General features: G+C 37.2%; 1 protein-coding gene across 8 annotated transcripts in view; it reads right to left on the bottom strand.

Annotated features, from left to right (window-relative positions):
- The window catches only part of FARS2 (phenylalanyl-tRNA synthetase 2, mitochondrial), a 537,047-nt gene that overhangs the window by 340,592 nt on the left and 170,061 nt on the right, over positions 1 to 26,394 (bottom strand). For all 8 annotated transcript variants that reach the window (XM_028122922.2, XM_088024111.1, XM_088024113.1 and 5 more), the window contains one exon: positions 15,470 to 15,629. In XM_028122922.2, the coding sequence (XP_027978723.1) occupies positions 15,470 to 15,629 (160 nt within the window). The remainder of the gene's footprint in view (positions 1 to 15,469; positions 15,630 to 26,394) is intronic.

The raw sequence follows: 26,394 nt of genomic DNA, 5'->3' as shown, positions 1-26,394 counted from the left end.
AGGGTATCTGCTGGGTGCTGAGACAAGACCACCCAGGTTGACCTCCCTGTGCAGCTCCCATGTAGCCAATGCAGAAGCTGAGCACCATGGATAAGACCCCCAGGTTCCTGCTGAGTCCCTCGCCCTTGCTGTCTGTTTGCACCTCCTGTCTCTCCCCCGGCAAACGAGAAAAGTATCCTCTGGACTGAGAAACCACATGGCTGGCAGTAATGAGGGAGAGGAAGCACAGGTAAGGCTTGAGGCAGCCATGTGGTAATACGAATGCTGATTCCATTTCCAAAGCCCACCCCACAAGCAGCATGAAGTCATTCACAACTTACAGTGAATTCCCCATGTAGGGCCTTAGAAACCTGGCAATGCCATCACAGTGACTCTTTAGCACACCAATCCTATGTGTCTACACAGCCACATACCCTTGAGTCCAGGACCACAGACTGCTAAGTGGAATAAAATTATTCCAACTACACAATTAATGTGAAACATTACCTTTTCCCTCTCAGAGAGGGAAAGAGGGTAATAAAATTCTCTGGTGTGGGACCTCCACAGCACACAGCACACGGCAGAAGCTATTAGCACTATTTCAGCCACAATGACTCCCTCTGCTAAGATATTCCCAAAGTAATAGCGGAAAACAAGAAAACTAGCATTTTCTATCACCAACAGTGATAGTGTAACTGATCACACAGCTATTATCACAGTCTTCTACTTGGTGGAAAGACCTGTGTGGTGAAGTGTTGTTCCAGGCTCCTGCCCTGGACAAGGGACATGGGAATCCTTTTGATTAGGGCTTAGATCTGGAAATGATATTATCATCTCTCCACCTCACAGTGGGTTGAAAATGGAGTATAGCACAATTTAATGTGCCCTCCTTCCAAACCTGGGCATGGGGTCAGAGGCACAAGGATAAATGACTGTTCTCTGGCTGTGTAGGGAGCAGAGGGGACAGCTTAACAGCAACCTGGCCTGGGGTGAGCCACAGCCACAGGCCCTTTGGTCCTCGATCTTCCTCGCTAACCATTCCCAAAGGATAGTACACAGACAAACCTTCTAGAAAGAAGGCTCACACCCCACCCTCTACAAATCTGATCAAAGAGACATGGGTAGATGGGTCATAGTGTATGGAAAGAGCGATCCTAGATCTAGGATCAAATCCCAGCTCCACCATTTTAGCCAAGCAAGTTCCTTACCCTCCTTCACTGCCTCCATTTTGCTTAAAATAAGAATACTTAACTCACAGAGTTTTGGTGACAATTCAGTAAGGAAAAGTATGCAAAGAACCTAAATGCCAAATGGGTGATTTTTGAATTGAATGTCACTGAAAGTCAGGCCATAATCTAAAATATCTTTCACCTTTTTATAAAAATATGAAAAAAAATAAGCGTTTCTAAATTGCATTCCTAAGGTAATCAACATGTGCTGTTCATTTCCTGTGATGCTGTGCTGAATCCCTTGCATGTCTTCTCTAATCTTTACACTGGTATAAGGCTGGCATAAACACTGCTCAGGAACCACCATTATTCTCATTTTATAGAAGAAAGAATGGTGGTCACAACAGCTTACATACCTAAGTTTACACAGTAAATGCCATGATCAGAATTCAAATCCAGGTGTCAGACAATAAGCCCTATGCTGCCCTCCACTGGAGCAGACAACAAAAACTACACTAACTTGGTTTTCCATGCAAAGTGGCCTTACAAGACCAAGATGACACCATCAGACTCCTTGTTTTTGCAACACATTAACGACAGGTATGATCAAAAGGAAAAAACCAAAAAGGTATAATCTACATTCAATACTTCCATAGGCTAGAAACAGAACAGAAATGCAAAACCGTGAGAGAGGAGAAAGCACAGTGCTGCTGGGCTCGGGGTCCACACTCAGGAAAGGAGCCAGGAGCCTGCCTTCAGAAGGATAATGCACTATTGGCTCAGGATCTGAGGGAGGCTAAAAGCTTAGAGTCAGATGCTGGAATGGAATAAGCTTCATGCTCGTAAAAGAAGAGTGACAAAAACTCGCCAAATACAGCCTGGAGCAGGAGCTCTGAAGAGCTGTAGGCTCAGAGATCCAAGCCATAGGTGTTGGATCTGCCATCCCCTAAATCAGAGCTAGTTAGTACATCTGACAGATCTTTCTAAGTCCATTCTGGATTTCAGGCTGAGAGAGCTACATGGAACCAACTGCAAAGTCACATAAGGGAGAAATAAGCAAATCAGGAGAGGACAAGAGGGAGGAAAAAGAGAAAAGAAGAAAAACAAAAGCAAAAATCCTCCACTGAACAGGAACCTGCAAACCAAAATTCCAAAGTCCATGAATAAATCTAATGCTAAGTAAGCCAGCCAACAAAACCAACCATCAAACATGAATTCACTCCAGATGAGATTAATTTTCTAAAACAACCAGATATTTTAGGGGTGCCTGGGTGGCTCAGCCTGTTGAGTATCCGACTCTCGGTTTTGGCTCAAGCCTCATGATCTCAGGGTCCTGAGACTGAGCCCCATGGTGGGCTCTGTGCTCAGCAGGGAGTCTGCTTAGAATTCCCTCTGCCCTTTCCCCCACCCCGAAATAAACAAATCTTTAAAAAATAAAAAAAAACTGATATTTTAAAATAAGTATGTTTCCAATATCCCAAGAGATAAAGCACAATTCACTGATTTTTCCTAAAAAAAATAAAATAAAAATCATAAGGCAATCTTTTTGTAAACCAGATCTAAAACAATGCAACTTTAAGATTTTAGCCATCTCCCTATCAAACTCTGCTTTGAGAAGGAAAACCCCAGCCCCCAGTTTCAAAGAATTCCTGTTACAAACATTAAGCATCATCAAAAAAGAAGCCAAAGAAAAATAAAAAGAATAAGTGATAAGAGGTGTAAGAAAAATAAGAAAAGGTATATTTCTTTTTTTCTTATTTTATAGCCCTCTACTTACTATTTTTCGACTTTACAATGGAGTGAAAGTGATACGCATTCAGTAGAAACCACACTTCTAATTTTGAATTTTGATCTTTTCCCAGGCTCTTGTGCTGCAGCAAGCCGCTACTCCCAGTCAGCCACGCAATCACAAGGGTAACAACTGATACACTTCCAACCATTCTATACGTATACCATTCTGTTTTTCACTTTCAGTGTAGTATTCAACAAATTACATGAGATACTCAAGACTTTTTTATTATCACGTAGGTTTTGTGCTAGATGATTTTGCCCAACTGCAGGCTAATGTAAGTGTTCTGAGCACATGTAAGGTAGGCTAGGCTAAACTATGATGTTTGGCAGGTTAGGTGTATTAAATGCATATTCTACTTAGGATATCTTCAACTTACAATGGGTTTATCAGGACGTAACCCCATCATAAGTCGAGGAAGATCTACATCTAAAAAAAGGAGTAGTCAAAGTGTCAAATGAAAAAGAAAGACTTCCATGTTTGGACAATGTGGGAAAATGAACCAGTTTTACCCTTCCATGTGAAAAACTAAAACAAAAAAATGCCACATGAGACATTGGACGTCAGGTAACCAAGGGCACTGATCCCTGGGAGGTAAGCCCTAACACTGCCCCAACAGAGAACACAGAAAGAGCCCAGAAGTCTTCCCAAGTTGAAGAGACAGAGCTGGGAGTCTGGACAAGTCAGGGTTAACTAGAATTCGTAGGACAGAGTGAAGGAGAGAAGAGGACTGTATAGACAGAGAACCCTGAAGATCTGCCAAAAAAAAAAAAAAAATTCCACAAAAAACCCTTTAGTATTCAATTGAATACTGTCAGTGCTTGAACTTACCCAAGGCCAGAGAACAAACAACACAAAAAAGATTAGAGGGAATAATGTTGGGAGCTCACAAGGACCAAGAATATTGCCAGTTCCCAAAAGCCAAGCTGAAAACCTAATAATCAATGGGTTATCAGTTACAGTACTAAAACAGGTCTTACATTGGTTGTGGACTGAAACCCTATGCTATCCTGTCTAACAAGACTTAAAAAAGAAGGGCCAAAAGGATTAAGGTATTTCTAAGTAATCCTGGAAAAAACCCCAGGAATATTATGACGAATACAAAAATACTGATAATATTACAAGGTAAAATTAACACTGCTTGGCATTCCACAGAAAAATTATCATGCAAAGAAGAAAAAAACAAAGTAGAGAAAAATAAGTAACAATTCATCAACAAATGACACAGACAATAGAAGTACTAGAAAAAAGACATTAAAATATGTATCATGATAGTACTCAATACGTTGAAAAAGTTAAAGGAAAAAAAATGTTATGTAGAGACACAGAAGATATAAAAAAGACCCTAACTGAAACAAATGAATGGGGTGAATAAGAAAGGAACACTGGCTGGAATTAACAGATTAGACATTGCAAAAAATAACTGGTAAACTTGAAGATACAGCAATGGAAACTATCCAAAAGGAAACACAGAAGGAGAAAAAAAGAAACAACACTGAAAGAAAAGTGAATAGAACACCAATGAATTGTGAAAAAGTTTCAAATAGCCAAATATAGATGTAGTTGGAGTCCCCAAAGGAATGAATAGAGAAAATATATGAAGAAAAAATTTACCAAAATTTCTCAAATTTGATGAAAAATATAAACCCATCAATCCCAGCTCAATCAATGTCAGGCACACACACACAAAAAATCTAAACAAAACTACACCTATACAAATTATAACTAAATTGCTTAAATTCAATGACAAAAAAATTTCAAAAACAGTCAAAGAGAAAAGACACATTATGTACAGAAGAACAAAGGCAAAAGCAAGAATGACAGCAGATTTCTAAAGAGAAACAATGTAAATGAAAAGAGACAGAAACAATATTTTTAAAGAACTAAAACAAAAAACCTGTCAATCTTGAATCCTTCACCCAATGAAAATAACACAAAAATAAAGACCATTGGACATGATAACTAGTTGGGTAAATATAAGACTTTTTTCTTATTATTTAAATATCTTTAAAAGCTAATCAACTGTTCAAAACAAAAATAACCACAATGTATTTAGCAGCTGATAACACATATAAAAGTAAAATTCATAACACCAATAGCATGAAGTCCAAAAAGGGAGAGATCAAAGTCTATTGCTGCAAGGTTCTTATACTGTACACGAGTAGTATATTATCACTTGAAGACAGACGATGATAACTTAAAGATATATACTACCAACCATAAAGAAATTGCTAGAATAACACAAAAAGTTATAGCTACTAAGCCAAACTAAGCAGATAAAATGAAATAGTAAAAACTCGACAATTAATCCAAAGGAAGCAAAGTTGAAAAACAAAAAAAAAAGAGAGAAAGAACCAAGAACAAATATGACAAACAAAACAAATAGCAAAATGATCATTTAAACTCAACCACAGTTCAGTTAGCATAATAAATAAATAAATAAATAAAGTTCATTTTAATTAAAAAAACTCAACCACATCAACATCCAAATAAACGCAGATCACTCATTAAAACAACTTTGAACAAGAACAAAGTTGGAAGACTTTAACTGACTTCAAGACCTATTATGAAACTACTGTAATGAAAACAGTGCAATATTGCATCAAGATAGACAAATAATAGATGAATGGAACAGAATAGAGAGTCCAGAAATAGACCCAAATATATATAGTTAGTTGATTTTAGACAATGGTAGAAAGGCAAGTAAGTCACTTCAACAAACTGTGCTAGAACAACTGGATATCCATATGCAAAAAAAACTATAATTCGTAGCTCATAGCATATATAAATTTTCTCAAAATAATCACAAACCTAAAAATAAAACTGAAAAGTATAAAACTTCTAGAAGAAAACAGAGTAGAAAAATCTTTATGACCTTGGGTTACAAAAGATTTCTTAGACACTATAACAAAAACATACTCCATAAAAGAAAAAGTGAATTAATTATATCTCATCAAAATTAAGAACCTCTGCTCTTTGAGGGACACTGTTAAGGGAATGAAAAGATAAGGCACAGAATGGGGGTAAATATCTGCAAATCACATATCTGATAAAAGACTTGTCTCCAGATTACATAAAGAAGTTTTGAAAATCAATTTAAAAAATTTTAATGGGCAAAAGATTTGGTTGCTACACCCAAGAATAGGTATATGGATGGCAAATAAATATATGCTACTCAGCACCATTAGCCATTAAGGAAATGCAAATTAAAATCACAATCAGATACAACTATACACTTATTAGAATGGCTGAAATTAAAATGACTGACCATACCTAGTATTGCCAAAGATGGGGAGCAACTTCTACTATTATACACTACTAATAGAAACGTAAAGTGGATCAACCACTTTGAAAAACAGTTTGTTTCTTATAAACTTAAACATACAACTCCTATTCAGCCATTCCATTCCTACCTATTTATGCAGGAGAAATAAAAACATATGCCCATACAAAGACCTGAACACAAATATTTATAGCAGCTTTATCTGTAATTGCCAAAACCTAGAAACAACCCAAATGCCTATCCACCTGGATGGATAAATATATTGTAAGCTGTCCATATAATATAATACAACTCAGCAGTAAAAGGAATGAAGTATTAATACACACTACAACATGGAAGCATCTCAAAATAATTATGCTCAGTGAAAAAAAAATCCAGGCAAGAAAAGACTATATACTGTAGGATTCTGTTTATAACAATCTAGAAAAGGCAAACTAATCTAAAGTGACAGAAAGCAGATCACTCTAGTTACCTAAGGCATGGTGTGGTAAGGGAGCATGGGCAGAAAAGGCGGTAAGGAGAGATAACAAAGGGCACAAAGAAATTTTGGGGTGTAATGGTATGTCTGTTACTTTGATTGTGGTAATGACTTCATGTGTGTATAAATATGTCAAAACTTATTAAATTGTATGCTTTAAAATATTTATTTCATTGGAAGCCAATTATAATTCAATAAAGCTGTTTTGAAAAATTAGGCAGAAAATTTCCTCAATCTGTTGGATTTTATAATTTGGAAGTCAACTGTGACCTGAACAGAAAGAGAATGAACACAGCCTCGGTGGAGAAGCAAAGGTAGGTACACGTCATAAAGCATGGCTGAAAAGAAAGGGAGGTAAGTTTCCAAAGAAGGATGGAAGGGGAAATAACGGCATTATTTTGTTTCTTTCATCTTGGGATGACACAGTCTGGAACATATTTTAAGCTGATAATTAAGGAACCAAGGTTCTAGAGAAAATGATGGAACGGGAATCAAAGAATGAGACCAAGAGGCTGAATATGCATGAAGTTCACACCTAGTCACCTGATCATTCTTAGTGCAACAGACAAGATTATCCTCCGACTGGAAGGAAAGGTGAGATGGTAGGCTCTGGAATATCTGAGAAAGATATCTGTGCAGTGAGCTGACCGGGGAGAAGCAGAAAGAGTTGATTTGGGAATCATGGAACACTACATCAAAAACTAATGACGTAATGTATGGTGATTAACATAACAATAAAAAATTTTTTAAAAAGAGTTGATTTGGATATCAATTCAAGGTTAGTTCTTTATCAAGAAAGTAGAGCGGGTGCAAAGAAATTAGAGTGGTTGATAACAGAGTTTAGATAACTAGACTTGTGCTGATTATCTATTTCTTGACAGAGCTAGAGCTACAAGAGAGGCCAGAGGAGAAGTGAAAGAAATGAAGCAAAAATTTGAGCTTTCTAAGAACCTAAAAAAGTAGAGAAGAAACATTCCCTCTCCCATAAATCTTAATGTTTTCCAGGTTGCCTGTATATCAACCACCTGCAAGCAAAAACGCTAAGAAATAGGTCAGTTCCTGGCACATTAGTCATCTTGATTACAGTATCCCTAAAATTATAAGTACTTTTTTCACTGTACCTCAAGGCCCAATAATTTTACTTTGTTTACATAAAACACTAAACAATTTCAATTTCCTATTTCTCTAGAGTAGGGAACCTGTTCCCTAGCCCCTGCCCAATTGTCACACAAGTGTGGACGTTTTTAGGCTCCTTACAAATATTCCAGCTCAGTTCAATTATGGCTATCTCAAACTTTCTCCCAAGAGGTTTCCTTGTACCAGTTCCTTCAGCCAAAAATGTCAACTCTAATACAAATTTTCTCCATTTACCAGACATCTAAAAAAAACTCTTAGGTCTCTCTCCACCTAATTCCTAGGTGATGTCGTATTTCCCCTGAACACTCCTAGTGGATACAATGCAACGTATTTCATATCCCCATTTCATAGCTAGTGATCCCAAGGCTCATAGAAGTTGACCATGCCAGCCAGTTTTTATAAGTGCAGCCTGCCTGGACAACATCCAAGCCACAATGAGCACAGGAAACTCAACACTGGCCGAAGGCAACAGGAACCTTGCTACTTCACTTCCTAGGAGTACTCTGAAAAAGACAACCCTCTGCAAATCAGATACCAGACAGCCCGAACAAGCTGATTTAAAAATCATTAAAGTAACATGCTTAAACTTTTTTAATTTGATTCAATTTTAGGAACAAAGTAGAACTAACAACTATAAACCTAATTATTATTCTCAATTACTTTCACTTAATTTATATTAACAAGTATTGGTAGATAGAAAAAAAATGTGAAAAAGATATGGAAGATAATGAGATCTTCAATACCATTACCAACTGACTTTACTCTTGACCAGGACAACATTCACAATACAGAGCCCTAGAATGTTTCAGTTGGATGGGACCATATATAGGCTGGATTGACAAGCAGGTTATTTTGGGGGTATCAACACCTATGGAGGAAGAAGGTGACAACAAGTTGGGGCAGAAAGAGAAGTCAATGAGCTGCAATCAGGCCTAACAAAGCCTTAACCTCATCACAGCTCTGGAACTTAGCCAATCAAAACTGCCCCATACTGGGGTTGTGGCATGGTGGCCTGGTGGCGTGGTGGCAAGGTAGAGTGGTGGGTCAAAATGCTGGGCCTTTATATTTCTGCCACAACCAGTCTTTAGATGTGGGCAGCCCTGGGAAAGGCATGTCCTTGAGCAAGGAGGCAGCCCCCAGTTGAGGCAATTCTCAAAGGAACTGACAGCTGGAGGCCATCTGTACTCCCATCAGCCAGGGTCCTTGGAGAGGATCCTGGGACATGCACCTCAATGACCATCACAAGTCTTTTTTATTTGAAACAAAGGTAAGAGACATGACTTGCCCACGGCAACATATCTAGTCAACAGCAGAGGGTCACAGTCCATTTCTCCATCAGACTAGTTCATCTAAACTGTGCTATGAGGTCAATGCTTTCTAAATGGAAAGTCCAATGTTTAGCAAGACTGCCAAAGAAGGGCTATAAATCCTGAAGGACAGAAAGTGAAACTAAAACGTTAGAAATCCTAAACCCCCACCTTAGTTGCTCTGAAAGAAACGATCAGCCAAATATGATACAAAATATTGGGGAAACAATTTAGAAATGTTAAAAATGACAGCAAATGCCACAAGCATGAAAACAGTCTAAAGCATTATTTTATTTCTTTCTATTTCTGAACTGGTAACCTCTCTCAGCCTTAGGATGCTGGTGCAATTGAAATGTTAGCAGAAAATAATAAAACTGCTTTGGAGAAGCAGGGGAAAAAAAACCCCGACACTAAAGCAGCTGTAATAACAACAAATTGCCACAAGGAAATAGTGTGTTCTGATTTTTAATTTTGCTTTTCAAGAACAAAGGAAGATGATACTAATAACAACAACATCAAAAAAGTGGAAAGCAGGCTTAGACCATAAAAACAAATATAAAAAGAATCATTGGATAATTCTGAGCCCTGCTGAGGCAGTTACTGCTCATCAACTAAGTAAAGAAAGACTGAATCTGAAGTTTTAAATGATCTTTGGTATTTAAAATGTAACTGCGTATGATGTAGCAAATAGGGCTCTACCCTGAGCTAGCTATAGGAGTCAGAGTATGGGGAGAGTCACAAGGGAATGCCTAGGGAGAAGCCCAGGTTTTTTGTTTTTGTTTTTTTTTACATTATGGCTTTTGTAGACCTCACAGTCTCTGAAATATTATTGCAATGATTACTTTCTATCTTTTCAAAAGAGCTAACCTCTAACCTGGGCTCAGAAGTCAGACTGATGGGCTAAAACCGGGGCTCAAACACTTCCCGGCTGTGTGATCTTCACAATACTGCAATTCTGTGTAGCTTCCACAAAAAATAGAGATTATAATCATAGATGCAGGTCGCAACAAAAAGATCCACGTGCAGACTTTGACACTGTTAATTATTATCTCTAGCACTGTCATTACCATAATTAAAGCTATTATTAATCTAAATGACACCCAGATTGTTTGTACCTGGACAGGTTTACCAAGGAATTTTTCAGAAATTAGCACCCCCGCCCCCCAAAAAAAGAGTTAAATGATCCTCTGAAATGCCTGAAGAACATGGCACTTCTGTTCACAGTGCAGAAGAAACAGCCAAGAGTCTTGAGGGAGTTGTTAAGATTCAGCGTGAACCGTAGGAGAGCGCACAGCACCTGTTTCTTAGGATACATACCTCCTCGCCCTTGTAGTTCGTAAGATGGACCTGGGTTTGACTCACCTTCCCACCCTGCTTAGCATCCAACCCAAGAAGCATCTTAGCAGATGTTCTATACATGCAAACACACCTGGGGACAAGCTCACACACCCCTCCCGGCGACAGCTCCCTTGGCAATACATAGGGCAAAGATATGCCGGGGTTAGGCGAAGATGTGTCTTTAAGGATTTTCAGGGTAATTGGCTACTGTGTGAATGGGGTTAAAAATAATCTCGTGGCTGGAAGGAAAGAAAAAATAAAAGGCTTTTCTCACAGATAGACTTTAGTGCACTGAACAACATGTATTCTCCAAACTAGTTGGTTTTTTACTTCAATGCCATATTCCACAATTCTGCCAACTCAGTCTTACAAACAAAATGTGAATTTGAAGATTTATAAAATAGCGACTCTCATCTGTAATGAAACCTGAAACCTAAAAGTCTAGGCTAATAGCATTTCAAAAATAAAGCAAATGTTTGTCTGAAATAGAGAGGCTGCAACTTCACTGCTCTTTCAAAAGTTAAGATTCTCAATTCTTGGCCATGAACATGCCCATCATGTAAGATAGGCACCACAGTCAGAGAAATCATACACTGCAGAAATGTTTTCTTATAAGGAAAATTGCTACTGGGAAACTTTCACCTCAATGCATGATTTTGAATGCTATTCGAATACAAATATTAAAAATAATAACATAAAGGAAATCCAGCACCAGATTCAGAGAAATAATCCCCTAGGCCCCTGGGAAAGTTTTATAATCTATACAAGGTCTAGAACATTGTTTTCTTTTTAAAATATTTGCTGGCGCTCAGAGAGGACATGAAGCTACCATTGACACCCATTTGACTGCTGTGCTAGTCTGGTAGAAAGCCATATCTCATTTCATGAGACAAAATAAAGACAAATCAACTATAACTATTGTTCTTTGTACTGTATTTCTTCATAAGCTCCTTGTTTTTATTGCCATGTCCTAATTTTTCTTCCCTTTATTTTTTTCATATTTACACATTTATTTACTATTTTCTCCTTACAAGGTACCTTTCACATATATTACCTCATTTTATTCTCAGGGGAAAGAAGTATTACTGCCTTGGCTTTTTAAAAGTTCGAAGAAAACCGAGGCCTAAAGCACTAATTGACCTGTTAAAGATTTCAAAGTGGAGGAAAGAGAACTTAAATTTAATTTTTCTGATTGCACACTACCATCTCTCAGTGGACATGAGATTTTTTTTCTGTTAACCATTTTTCTTCCTTTCTCTTCCATTCTTCATTCCTTAATGCTGTAGCGCTGTGTGCTTATTCTCAATGACTAGTGTCAGCTCTGATGTCCTCCAAATGGGAACCTGTCCTGGCGCACATGCCAAATCTCAGAGGAGGTGCCTCTCCTACATGCTCCCATAACACTTCTGTTTCCCAGTGAGAGGAGTCAAGCTTCATGGCTCCTTGAAAACAAGCGATTATGTCTCACTTATTCAATATTGTGATGGCTGCAATGTGCCAGAAATCCAATGGTGATTCCTGCTCCGAAAAATAAAAACCCACCCCCAAAGAGAGCTTAGATGAGCACATAGAAGAGGCAGCGCCTCTGGGACTCAGCATGAGCACCAGGAAAGGTTCCTGGTTAGTGGACATCTGAATTGACACTAGAGGATAAATAAGAATTCTCCAGTTGGGAAAAAAAATAATAAGAAAGAATTATCCGGTTGAAGGGTAAAGGGGCTGGGAGGACTAAACCAGGAGACAGGGGAAGAAAATAATGAAAACTAACCAAGTAGGAGAAACACAAATACTTAGCATTTAAGAAAGGAGGCTACCTGCCTATTCAGAACCACTCAGTAATCTAACGAGGTGGCAGTTCCTAAACCTCATCAATAGCAAATCATTTGATGATACAAATGTGTTACAAGGCATAAATAAAGAGGGCTCTAAAAACAATTCTTTCCATGGTTTGACAATGGGAAAATTCAAATGGTCCTCAATCTCTTTGTAAAGCTACTGGAGAAGGAATGCTCTCTCTCCCTCCAATACTACCATCCCTCCTACCCTAACTTGCCTTGAAAATGGCCTGAACAACACAATCCAGCTCCCTGCGTTCCAGTGTTAAATAGCTAGTAGTACTGCTAGAAATATGACAAATCCTTTCTTTTATCATGAAGGTAAAGGGAAACTGGTTATAAGAGGATTTTCCTATCAGCAATCTCTATCTGAAACCTGTTTCACTATTACATTACATCATTTTAATACAAAATATTTCATACCAAGAGACAGAAATAGAAAATAGCAAACATCCATGCACCCAGCATTCAGTTTTATGAAATCGTAACATTTTGTCATATTTAACTTCATATCTTTTTTATTTTAATAAAACACTGTGAACATACTTGGAAGCCTGATTTGTACCTCCTCCCTAATACCGTTTTCTGCCTCCTGGAAATAGACAGCAGCAGGAAGTTGACGTACTCTTTTTAAAAGGACAGGGATAGAAAGAATACACGGGATTATTTAGTGGTTTCTTAAATATCACATTAACTATTCATTTCACAATACAGCAGTGGAGATGCTCTAATAAACCTTGCTAAAACAGAGCAGCAGAGGCTTCATGAATTAGAACAAGAACCTTTGTAAATACAATTTGAATTCACACATAAGTAGGGAGGCCTGGAGGTACAAAAAAATAGACAGAAATTAATAGTAGGTGAACACTCAACTTCCAGCTTGGGGAATGATAACTGAGACTCGTACTCAGGGCCAACGCTGTGTTTCATCCTATTTTTCCTTTATCTTTGTCAACACTTACAAATGTTAGGCATGCAGGTTTTCACATATGAAAAAATGACAATCAGTAACTCACAGTGGTTTTCATTTGCTTTTCCCTTGTTACTAATAAGGGTGAACATCTTTTCCTATGTTCATTAGTCATTCTAGTTACACCATTTGTCACCTTCACCAAATGTCTACCCATTTCTCTCTTAGGTTGATTTTTTGCTTGTTTATTTGGAGGCGTTCTTTATATACGCTGAATGCTTCTTTGACATACCGCTATACTCCTATTAGAACGTCTAAAATTAAAATGATTGACCAGGGGCGCCTGGGTGACTCAGTCAATTATGTGTCTGACTCTTGTTTTCAGCTCAAGTCATGGACTCAGGGTCATGAGATCAAGTCCTACCTCAGACTCCACACTGAGCATGGAGCCTGCTTAAGATTCTCTCTCCCTCTCCCTCTGCCCCTACTCACCTCTCTCTCCCCTCCCCTAAAAATAAATAAATAAATAAAAAGAAAATGATTGAACATACTAAGTGTTGTTGAAGACATAGAGCAACTGGAATTTTCATATACTATTGAAAGGAATGTAAAATGGCACAACAACATCAGCTAATAGTTCAGTGGCTTCTTAGAAGGTTAAAATACAACTATCATATGGTGTAGCCATTCCACTCTTAGGTATTCACCAAAGCAAAATAAAAGCATGTGTTCTTACAAGGACTTGTGCATGAATGTGCATAGCTTTACTTGTAATAGTGAAACACTGGAAATGATCCAAATGTCTATCAATGGGTAGACGAATAAACACATATGAATGTATAGATGAATAAATAAACTATGGAATGGAATACCACTGAGCAATAAAAAGAAATGAACTACTGATGTACACTACAATATGGATGGATCTTAAAATAATTATAGTAAGCCTCACCCCCCACAAAAATAGAGATCATACTATAGGATTCCACTTATAAAAATCTAGAAGGTATAAGCTAATCAATAGCAACAGAAGGTAGATCACTGATGCCCTGGGATAAGGAAATGTAAGGAAGAGCAGGAAGCAGAGATTACCAAGGAACAGAAGGAAACTTTTTTGGGTGATAGACATGTTCATTATCCTTATTCTGCTGGTGGTTTCATAGGTGCATACACAGGTCAAAACTCATAAAAGTGTGTACATATGTTCAGTTTACTGAATGTCAGCTTAGCAGCTTATACATTTTAAATATGTATCGCTTATTTTGGATCAATTATAACTCAATAAAGCTGTTCCTTAAAAAATTTTGTAAGAATAGTAGAAGAATAAAAGAGAATCCTAACCATGCTAGGCTTCTGTCTTCTAAACATCCTTTAAAAAATAGGTCACGATTGGGGCACCTGGATGGCTCAGTCTGTTAAGCGTCTGCCTTCAGAACATATCACGATCCCAGGGTCTTGGGATCGAACCCCACATCAGGCTCCTTGCTCGGCCGGGAGCCTGCTTCTCCCTCTCCCTCTGCCTGCCGCTTCCCCTGATTGTGCTCTCTCTCTCTCTCTCTCTGTCAGATAAGTAAATAAAATCTTTAAAAAATAAAATAAATTAAAAAATAAAATACAGGTCACAATTAAAAAAAAATCCCCTAACCTTCTCTTTACATGTTTCTAAAAATAAGTAAAGTACTATCTCAAGTAAATTAGAAATAGTGAAGGGGGTGGGGGGCATTACAGACAAAAAATTATCCTGGAGATAAAAGGGAGAGTAAATGACTAAAGTGAGAATCCACGTCTTAAAAAGATTGTTCTGCCTCCAGGAAATTCATTGTTAATATGTTTGCTATTGATAACAGTAATCAGTTTGCCAACATACAAAATTTTCCACTGGGCCAACTCACATGGTTGAGAATCTTGCCCCATCAATCCAAGTACTGTATTAATGATAATGTAGTAATAAAATAATACTAATCAGCCAGTAGACTTTCTCTCCACTGATCCTAATCCATTATCATTCTTATCAAAGGTTGTAATCATTTTCTTTCTCAAGCTAATTCCATTTTCATGTCCTCCTGCTCCTCAAGTGAAATGAACCAGCAAATCCCTAAGTTCTACCTCACAGAGGATGAAAACCACTAAGCCACAACTTTGACTAAAAAAATCTAGGCACATCTAGACTTAATGACTTCAAGAAAGATGGTATTTGTTAAATATTTAATCCCCCAAAGAAAGACAAAGGCATTTGATACCTACCGTCTCCAAAAATATGTGTCACAAGTTTGGTAAGTGTTTGCTTAAGGTCAAACTCAATGAGCTTCATGGCCTCCATGGTATGTGTCTCTTGTTTATAGGCAGAGCGAGAACTCTGTTCAAAGAGCTGTAGGCTTTCTCCATCCTTCATGCCAGCAAATAACTGTAAACCAAGAGGAATAACATGCATAAATAAAAATAGTATCCTGGCCAGGCTACATGAAAAAATATAGTGTGGGAATAAAATCCGTTAAGTCTTCTAGTCAATGAACATACTGAAAGTAACATTCATTTACTACCGACTTTGAACAAAGCACTGTGCTACATGTAATGGAGAGTCTTTAGGGAATTAAAAGACACTGTTCTGATCTTTTCTCATCTCTTCATTTTACTTTGGCTTAACTTATAGTCATTTCCTCAAAAGAGACATTATCTCAATGCTAGTGCAAATATCAGTGAATCAGGCTTTCAGACTCTAAAATTATATTCCTGACCAGCCTACAGAGTCCTTACAGTGTGACCTGAAACTATGTAAGAAAGTATAATCCAAGAATTAAATTCTGTAAAGTCCATGAAGGCAGGAAGCATGTTGGACTTTGCTTAACCTTGTTATCTCCAAAGCCCAGGACAGGACCTGAGACATATTTTTGCCATTTACTATCTGGGTGAACAAGGCCAAGTATTACGGTAGATAAGTTTCAGGTAATGATTTGTAAAGTAGAAATAATAACACTAAATTAAGAGACTTTGTGATAATTAAATAAAATAATATATGAAAAGCATAGCACATTGCAATGGCTAAATAATTTTGATTTTCATCACAATCATCATTATTAATCACATCTGTTATTAGTCATAAGCTGTTTTACCACTAAAATAAAGTGTCCCCATCTTTAATAACAAAGTAGATCTTCACCTTCTAGGAGAGGACTCAAGACGGAGAACTGAGCAAATGAATCTATCATTCTTTCCACCTAATGTCCAAAGAAATAAAATTTTTTAAAAGTTTTAACAAAAAAAAGTCAACTGCTGTTTCCAGTAATATTGGGCTGAATAATTAGAACCTCATAAATCTACTAGAATATACAAAAATTCTTAAAAGCATAGAACACAATAGAGACAAATAACTTAAAACTGTACAAGAAAGCACAAAACCAGAAAAAAAAACCCAGCATAAGCCAGAGAGAAACACTGAAAATATTTGCATATCCAATGTATCAACTGAAAAGCTGAATGTTGGTTATGACAGCTTACCATGGCAAATGAGGCTCAAGTGTAAGTCCACATACCTGACCAAGTTGGGCTATCGAATAAATAGTCCTAAAGGACTTACTTATCCCATGATAAGGATGAATACAATATACTTGTACAGACTTGCAGTTAGCGGTCACATTACCTGGGCAAGAGAGAGAACCTCGGGCTGTGAACATGGACTAAGGCAATCACAGACTGGTAGTTCCTCTAAGTGCCCAGCAAATCAAACCAAAATCTTCTCAGAAAAAAATTCTACCATCCTAGAACTCAAATTAGTCCTATGAGAGCTGAAGACAATGCAGCTGCCAAAGTCTATGCCTTTTAACACCTATTCTAAAAGTAACTGAGAACAAAAAGAGCAAATAAAACTATTAACCACCATGCCCTCAAGTGAAACAGACAATGCCCACATTTTAAAATGATTGCACGTAAAAAGGAAGGAAGGAAGGAAAGAAGGCAGGCAAGTTAAATAAATCCCACAGAAAAGGAGCTATTATATTCCCATCCCATTTATTACCTTTGAGATAAGCCAGGGCAAGCTGAGAAAAACAGAGGGGAAGAGAGAAAAGGGGAACTAGTGAGGTATTAAAGTTGATCTAAAATCACCACCAGAAAGAGTAAGTGCCATAAGTGTGAAAGTACTACAAATATTCTAGGAGATGTGACTACGGACAAGGAAGGGACAGCATGACCAATTAAAAGTGACAGTCAGTCCTCAAAAGGCATGGTTATAAGGAAAGAGAAAAAGATGAAAATTACAAAAGACATCCTTTGGCAATTGGGTGGGGAGGAGTAAAAAATAGCAGAAGAGAAAACTTAGAGCTCCATAAAATAAAGCAAACCTAAACACTTAGAGGATTTATAAAATCATTCCCTTCCCCACCTCGCCAAAAAAAAAAAAAAAAAAAAAAATCCAAAAAACACAAAAAATTTCACTGAAAACTCTGCACTTTGCTGCACTAACAGAAGAGGGCACCAAGACAACCTACAAATTCTTCTGAACAAGCAAAAACCCACAAAAAGTAACAGAAAAAAATGAAATAAAGTTATAGAGAATTATTGCTGCCCCCCACAATATCAGGAAACCATTCAATACAGTCGAACAGATGAAAATCTAACCCTTTTCCCCTTTTCCTCAAAAAGAAAGTCAAGAAGCAGCAGCAGAAGAAGGTTAACATAATACTTCAAGACTAAATTAAATACATTAAACAAGAATTTGGGGGTATAAATAACTGCTTGAGTCAGAAACTCAAAAATTATGACAAAAATGTATGGAAAACAGGAAGAAATGAAAACAGAGCTGACTGAACTAAGGAAAGAGAAGAAATTTATCTCACAATGGAAGTCTAAATTACGAAGTACACAGGAAAGAAAAGCCGCGTTGAAGATTTAATCAGGGCATTGAAGAAAAGCAGGAAGACAACCAAGATAAGAACAATGAGGTGAAGAAAGAAGAGTCAGAGAGAAAGTGGTGGAAACGGAAGCCATGCAAAGAAGAAATAACATGTGTATAATTGCAAGTCCCTGAAAGAGGAGAAACAGAACACAAGTGCAGAACTATTGTGCACTAGATAAAATGAGGATTTGAGAAAATACACCTGGGAGGACAAAACACAAGACATATGTTGGTAAACACTACCAGACCTAAAAGATGAAGAGGAAAAAAATCCCCTAGGTCTCCAGGCAAAATGATCAAATTAATTAGAAGGGCAAAGAAATTGGACTAGCATCAGACTCTTCAAAACAACATACAAAATGGGGCAATAATGGAGCTATATTTTCAAATAATTCAATAATAATAAAATTGAAAAAAAACAAAGAAAAAGTTATGAACCAAGAATTTTATACCCAGCAACACTGGCTTTTGCATATAAGGTCTATAGAAAAAGCTGTAAACATACAAGAACATGGGGAATTTCACATTAAAGAGCTCTTTTTAAAGGATTCACCAAAGCATAAACTTTATTCAAGCAAAAGATAACTGGGAAATATTCAATCAAAAAAACCCACCACAAATTAATGATGAATAACACATTAATGTATAAAATTATAGATCTGAGACTAAAAGAAAGCAGAAATAATGGAACAAGAAATGGAAAGAGAGGGAGTAGAAGTGACAAGTGAAATACACATATTGGTTACTGTATACAAGATAGGTAATAGTTAAAGACCACCTTTCAAACAAACTAGTAAGTTAAACAAGAAAACAGTGAAATGAGAGCTTTAAAAAGATGTAAATACAAAAGTTACCATTAAAACAAAACTATGAACCTTTCTGAAAGGCAGAAAAATAATTTAAAAGCAAAAAACAAAATAGGGGGAAGGAGCAAGATGGCAGAGGAGTAGGAGACCTAAATTTCGTCTGGTCCCAGGAATTCAGCTAGATAGGGATCAAACCATTCTGAACACCAACGAACTCAAGAGGAGATTGAAGATAAGAATAGCAGCAACTCTCTGAACAGAAAACCGACCACATTCTGGAAGGTAGGACATACAGAGAAGTGAATCCAAGGCCATATTCAGGAAGATAGACTACTGGCAACTGATAGAGCAGCGGAGCAAAAAATCGGATTTTTAGAAGTCGGCTCCACTGAGGGACGTCGCTCCAGTGGCTAAGCAGGGGGTGGAACCCTCGCGGGACAGTGTGGTCTCAGGACCCTCGGGGTCACAGAAAGACCGGGAGTGCCTGAGTGACGCAAAGCTCCCAGGTATTGGAGCTGGGAAGGCGGCTGCAGAGACGGAGCCGAGGCGCAGGCTCTCAGCTCGGGGTTGCCATAAACCATGATCCGCAGCACAGTCGGGCCACTGCTCCTCCAGCAGGGACCCAACAAGCGGCAGATCCAGGGGAGACTCCCCTTCCTCCCCCAGGAGGAGCGGCGCGGGAGGGCACCACAGGGATCTGCTGGGTTTGGAGACTCCACATGGGGTCGTGCGCCAGAGATAGAAATGCTCAGTCACAGGCGAGGTGAGCACAGAGTGCAGATGGAGACCAGGGAGATGGGAGTGACTGACTGCTTTTCTCTGGGGCTCACTGAGGAGTGGGGCCCCGAGGTCTGGGCTCCTCTGGGGTGGAGATTGGGAAGCGCCACTTTCACTCTCGTCCTACAAAGCTGTACGGAAAGCTTGCAGGGAACAAAAGCTCCCGAGAAAAGCGGAGCAGAATACTTAACCCGGACCTGGCAAGGGCGGGGCAATTCTGCCTCCAGCAAAGACATTTGGGAACCACGACAACAGGCCCCTCCCCCAAAAGATCAGCAAGAAGAGCCAGCGAAGACCAAGTTTACCAATCAATGAGAACAGCAGAACTCCAGCACTAGAGGGATACTGCACATAGAATTCATGGCTTTTTTCCCAGGATTCTTGTCTTTCACAGTTAATTTTTTTTAACTTTCATTTTCTTTTTCTTTTGTTTTTGAATTTTTCTTTTTCCCTTTTTCAACCAACATCTTATCAATCCCACTTTTAAAAAATCTTTTTTATTTTTCATTTTTAGAGTCATAATCTATCCCTTCATAGTAGTTAACCTTATTTTTGATATATATACATATATACATGTATGTATATGTATGTGTATATATATATATATATATATATATATACACATAAAGTTGTTCTCTCTTTAAAATTTTGGGATACAGTTTCTTCTAACAGCCCAAAATATACCCTAAATCTCTAGTGCATGCCTTTGTTCTAGTCTCTTGCCTGATCACATTCTCTCCCTTTTTTTTTTAAATCCTCTCCTTTCTTTTTTCAACCAACTTCTTATCAATTCCTTTTATAAAATCTTCTATAACTTTCATCATTACAGTCATATTCCATCCCTTCATCATACTAACCCTTATTTTTGTACATATATAAGTTTTTCTTTCTTTAAAATTTTGGGAGGCACTTTCTTCTAAAAGACCAAAATATGCCCAAAATCTAGTGTGTGGCACTGATCTATGCACCAGCCTGATCATATTTGATCATATTGGTTTTTTTTTTTGTCTGTTTTTATCTTTTTTTTTCTTTCTTCCCCTTTCTTTTCCCCCACTTTCAGGTCTCTTCTGATTTGTTTAGTGTATATTTTTCGGGGGACGTTGTTACCCTGTTAGCATTTTGTTCTCTCATTCATCTATTCTCCTGTGGACAAAATGACAAGACGGAAAAAATCACCTCATAAAAAAAAAAACAAGAGGCAGTACCAACTGCCAGGAACCTAATCAATACGGATATCGGAACTAGAGTTCAGAATGATGATTTTAAAGATACAAGCTGGGCTTGAAAAAAGCATGGAAGATATAAGAGACACCCTTCCTGGAGAAATAAAAGAAGTAAAATCTAACCAAGTCGAAATCAAAAAGGCTATTAATGAGGTACAATCAAAAATGGAGGCTCTAACTGCTAGGATAAATGAGGCAGAAGAGAGAATTAGTGATCTAGAAGACCAAATGATGGAAAATAAAGAACCTGAGAAAAAGAGAGATAAACAACTTGTTCACGAGGGACGAATTCGAGAGGTAAGTGATACCATAAGATGAAACAATATTAGAATAATGGGATTCCAGAAGAAGAAGAAAGAGAGAGAGGGGTAGAAGGTATACTGGAGCAAATTATAGCAGAGAACTTCCCTAATTTGGGACGGAAACAGGCATCAAAATCCAGGAGGCACGGAGAACCCCCATCAAAATCAATAAAAATAGGTCAACACCCTGACATCTAATAGTAAAACTTAGGAGTCTCAGAGACAAAAAGAAAATCCTGAAAGCAGCTTGGGAGAAGAGATATGTAACCTACAATGGTAAAAACATTAGATTGGCAACAGACCTATCCACAGAGACCTGGCAGGCCAGAAAGGACTGGCATGATACATTCAGAGCACTAAAAGAGAAAAATATGCAGCCAAGAATACTATATCCAGCTAGGCTGTCATTGAAAATAGAAGGAGAGATAAAAAGCTTCCAGGACAAACAAAAACTAAAGGAATTTGCAAACACGAAACCAGCCCTACAAGAAATATTGAAAGGGGTCCTCTAAGCAAAGAGAGAGCCTAAAAGTAACATAGACCAGAAAGGAACACAGACAATATACAGTAACAGTCACCTTACAGGCAGTACAATGGCACTAAATTCATATCTTTCAATAGTTACCCTGAATGTAAATGGGCTGAATGCCCCAATCAAAAGACACAGGCTATCAGACTGGATAAAAAAAACAAGACCCAACAATATGCTGTCTGCAAGAGACTCATTTTAGACGCAAAGACACCCCGAGATTGAAAGTGAACAGGTGGAAAACTATTTACTGTGCTAATGGACACCAAAAGAAAGCTGGGGTGGCAATCCTTATATCAGACAAATTAGATTTTAAACCAAAGACTATAATAAGAGATGAGGAAGGACACTATATCCTACTTAAAGTGTCTGTCCAACAAGAAGCTCTAATAATTGTAATTATCTATGCCCCTAACATGGGAGCAGCCAATTATATGAGCCAATTAATAACAAAAGCAAAGCAACACATCGACAACAATACAATAATAGTGGGGGGACTTTAACACCCCCCTCACTGAAATGGACAGATCATCTAAGCAAAAGATCAACAAGGAAATAAAGACTTTAAATGAAACACTGGACCAAATGGACTTCACAGATATATTCAGAACATTCCATCCAAAGCAACAGAATATACATTCTTCTCTAGTGCCCATGGAACATTCCAGAATAGATCACATCCTAGGTCAAAAATCAGGTCTCAACCGGTACCAAAAGACTGGGATCATTCCCTGCATATTTTCAGACCACAATACTTCGAAACTGGAACTCAATCACAAGAGGAAAGTCGGAAAAATCTCAAATACATGGAGGCTAAAGAGCATCCTACTAAAGAATGAATGAATCAACCAGGAAATTAAAGAAGAATTAAAAAAATTCATGGAAACAAATGAAAATGAAAACACAACTGTTCAAAATCTTTGGGATGCAGCAAAAGTAGTCCTAAGTATAGCAATACAAGCCTTTCTCAAGAAACAAGAAAGGTCTCAAATACACAACCTAATCCTACATCTAAAGGAGCTGGAGAAAGAACACCAAATAAAGCTAAGTCCAGCAGGAGAAGAGAAATGATAAAAATCAGAGCAGAAATCAATGAAATAGAAACCAAAAGAACAGTAGAACAGATCAACGAAACTAGGAGCTGGTTCTTTGAAAGAATTAACAAGATTGATAAACCCCTGGCCAGACCTATCAAAAAGAAAAGAGAAATGATCCAAATCAACAAAATCATGAATGAAAGAGGAGAGATCAGAAAAGGTAAAATTCAAGCAAAAAACAAAAACAAAAACCACTACACATGAAAAAGAAGACATTGTAAAATTTTCAAATCACGGGGCACCAGCGGCTCAGTCAGTTTAGCATCTGACTTCGGCTCAGGTCATGATCCCAGGGTCCTGGGATCGAGCCCCACAACAGGCTCACTGTTCAACGGGAAACCTGCATCTCCCTTCTCCTGCTACCCCTGCTTGTGCTCACTCGCTCTCTTTCTCTCTCTCTCTGTCAAATAAATAAATAAAATCTTTAAAAATAAATAAATAAAATATGATTTTCAAATCATAATGAATACACAGTACTTATCAATATTTACAAATCAAATAAGACAGTAACCACATTATTTAGAAAAATCCTTAGGAGATGCAAAAGACACACTTAGACACACTAATACTGGGAGAATTTAATACACCATTCTTAGTATAAAATCAAGTACACAAAATCAACTAAGAAGACAGAAGGCCTAAAAAACATAACTAATAAAGGGAATGATATATATCTTGCTCCCCTAATGTTATAAAGTGCACTTTCATCTCAAGGACCCAGACAACATGAACAAAAATTTATCATACATCAGACTGCAATAAAAATAAAAGTATGTTCCATTAGGAAGAAATACGAAGTATGTCCCATAATAAGAAATAACAAGCTACATTCTGACTGTAATACTACAAAATAAAAGCCATTAACAAAAAAGAAGAAAACATACAGGCCCTTCTACATGGAAATTAAAAAAAAAGAAAAAGAAAGAAAAAATTTTCCAGGCAACAATAGGACAAAGGGCAATATCCAAATAAATAAGGAACTTTTAAAGAGTTGACAAAACGTCACTAGAAAAATGGGAAAAATACATGAATACACAATTCACCAAAAAAAAGATAAGAAAATGACCCTTAATATGTGAAAGATATTCAAGAGAAATGCAAATTAAAACAACACTGGTATATTATTTCTAATCTATGACATTAGTAGAAATTAAAAAGCAAAACACGTTCTTCTGGTGGGGCTTGGGAAAACTTGTACTCACATAGATTGTTGACAGAAATATAGACACTGGTAGAACCCTTTTGAAGGCAAATTTGGCAATATCTAATGAAACTACATATGTGCTCACCTCCTGACCCAATCCTTCCACTTCTATTTACCCTGAAGATAAACCTCCAGAACTAATACCTATGTTCAAGGTTTTCATTGTAGCATTGTTTGTAACTACAACATACTGGAAACAAAGAAATGTCCAAAAATAACAGAGAAGTTAAACTATGATCTATCCATACAATGGAGTACTTTGAAGATACAACAAAGGATGAAGATCTCTCTGAACTGATATGCAATGATTCCCAAGGTACAATGTTAAGTGAAAAAAGCAAAGTGCAAAAAGAGCACATATCATATGCTACTTTAAAAAAAATCAATTATGCGGGGCACCTGGGTGGCTCAGTCAGTTAAGCACCTACGTTCAGCTCAGGTCATGATCCCAGGGCCCTGGGATCAAGCCCCACATCGGGATCCCTGCTCAGTGGGGAGTCTACTTCTCTCTCTGTGTTCTCTCTCTCTCTCAAATAAATAAATAAAATATTTTTAAAAAGTCAATTATGTTGCTTTTCATGTAAAAAAGGGGAAAATAATAAAATGTACGCAAATCTGTTCATTTGTATAAAACAAAAATGAAAAAAAGCATAGAAAAGATGAACCACAAACTAAGAGACTAATTTTGTAAAGGAGAGTAGGTGGTAACACACTGCAGACAGAAAAGACTCTGTGAGTGGAAACAGAGTAAAAAGAAGTAGGTGGTGGGAGTGGGGATGAGACGAGAGTAACTTTCCTAAGTAAACTTTTTGTATAGTTCTGACTTTTAGAATCATGGTAATATTTTATCTACTCAAAAAATTAAAAATAATAATTAAAATCCACCCAGACATGTTGAGAACTCAAAATGGAATACCATCAGTAACAACAGAGCTAATTCTATTCTTAATAAATAACACTGCCACACTGAAGAGAGTAGAAAAGAACTGACCAAAGTAAATTTGAAAAGTTATCTTAACTATTTTCTTAAACACAAAATAATAGCAAATACTGTATGCCAGCATGTAAAATTTTTTTCCACAGAAGTGTATGTTAACATTTCTGAAACTACCCAATGTTTATTCTAGAACTGATCAAGTAAGCAAATATATTGTGGGTAGGGAGAACCAGGTTATTAACTCTGTCCAAAAACAAAAACATAGGAGGGCTAGAAAGACTCATGATTCATAATGAGATGGAATGGAGGTATCCATATAAATTCATATTTTTTACACATAGATTTATAAATAAATAAAAGTACATGTACATCTATTTCCTAGTTCTGGCCATTGACAGAAGCAATGGACATCCCAATAGCAATAATATAATCAAGCCTGGGTTTCTGAACACCATTTTTTAATGAAAAAGCAGGGCTCCTTAAAAAAATGAATGATTCCAGGGCTGGGGCAGGGAAAGCACACCATGAACCTGAGATACGATGTGGGGCCAAAAAATGACATAAACGTGTCAAAAGAAACAGGAGACTACTTGAAGGGGCTCCCAATGGCCAAACAGGGGTCAAAATAAATAATTTTAGTAAGGAACAATAACCCACAAAATAAATATCCACAAAGTCGTACTGATATAATTAATTGAATAAATATATACGAGAGAAGGTAAAGGCCTTCCTAATAATAAAATTCTAAACAACAACTTAAGAAGAAATGATGGACAAAGAAAATGACCATTTGGCAAACACCGAAGTAGTAATCATTTCAGGCAATAATTATCAATGGATTCTAAAGTTAGTAGGGCTAAATATAATGAGAAAGAGGGTATTTACATAGCTTCAGTTCTTCCTATTTTTAATTGATTTTTTTTAATTGACTCTTATGGAGTCTTTATATATTTTGGGTACTAACCCAAATTAATATTTCTCTTTTTGGCAGTTTATTACTAGTGTATAGAGACATAACAGATTTTTGTATATTGATTTTTCATCCTGCAACTTCACTGAATTTATTAATTAGTTCTAGCAGTTTTTTGGCTGCATCTTTATGGATTGCTATAAATAATATCATGTCATCTGCAAATAAAGATAGTTTTACTTCTTGCTTTCCAATTTGGATACCTTTTTTGGATCTAACTGCTGTGGATAGTAATTGTTCCAGTAATTCCATTCCAGTAATATGTTAAATAAAAGTGACAAGAAGAGTCATCCTTGTCTAGTTCCTGATCTTAGAAAAAAACAAAACAAAACAAAAAAAAGCTTTCAGTTTTTCATCATTGAGTATGATGTTAGTTGTGGGTTTGTCATATATGGCCTTTATTATATGGAGGTACATACACTCTATACACATT

The sequence above is a fragment of the Eumetopias jubatus genome, unplaced genomic scaffold, assembly GCF_037043125.1.
Source record: "Eumetopias jubatus isolate StellerSeaLion01/CBP00866 unplaced genomic scaffold, mEumJub1_p1.0 scaffold_6, whole genome shotgun sequence".
NCBI lineage: Eukaryota > Metazoa > Chordata > Mammalia > Carnivora > Otariidae > Eumetopias > Eumetopias jubatus.
Note: the sequence above shows the minus strand (reverse complement) of the source record. Positions and strands in the feature narration are given on the sequence as shown.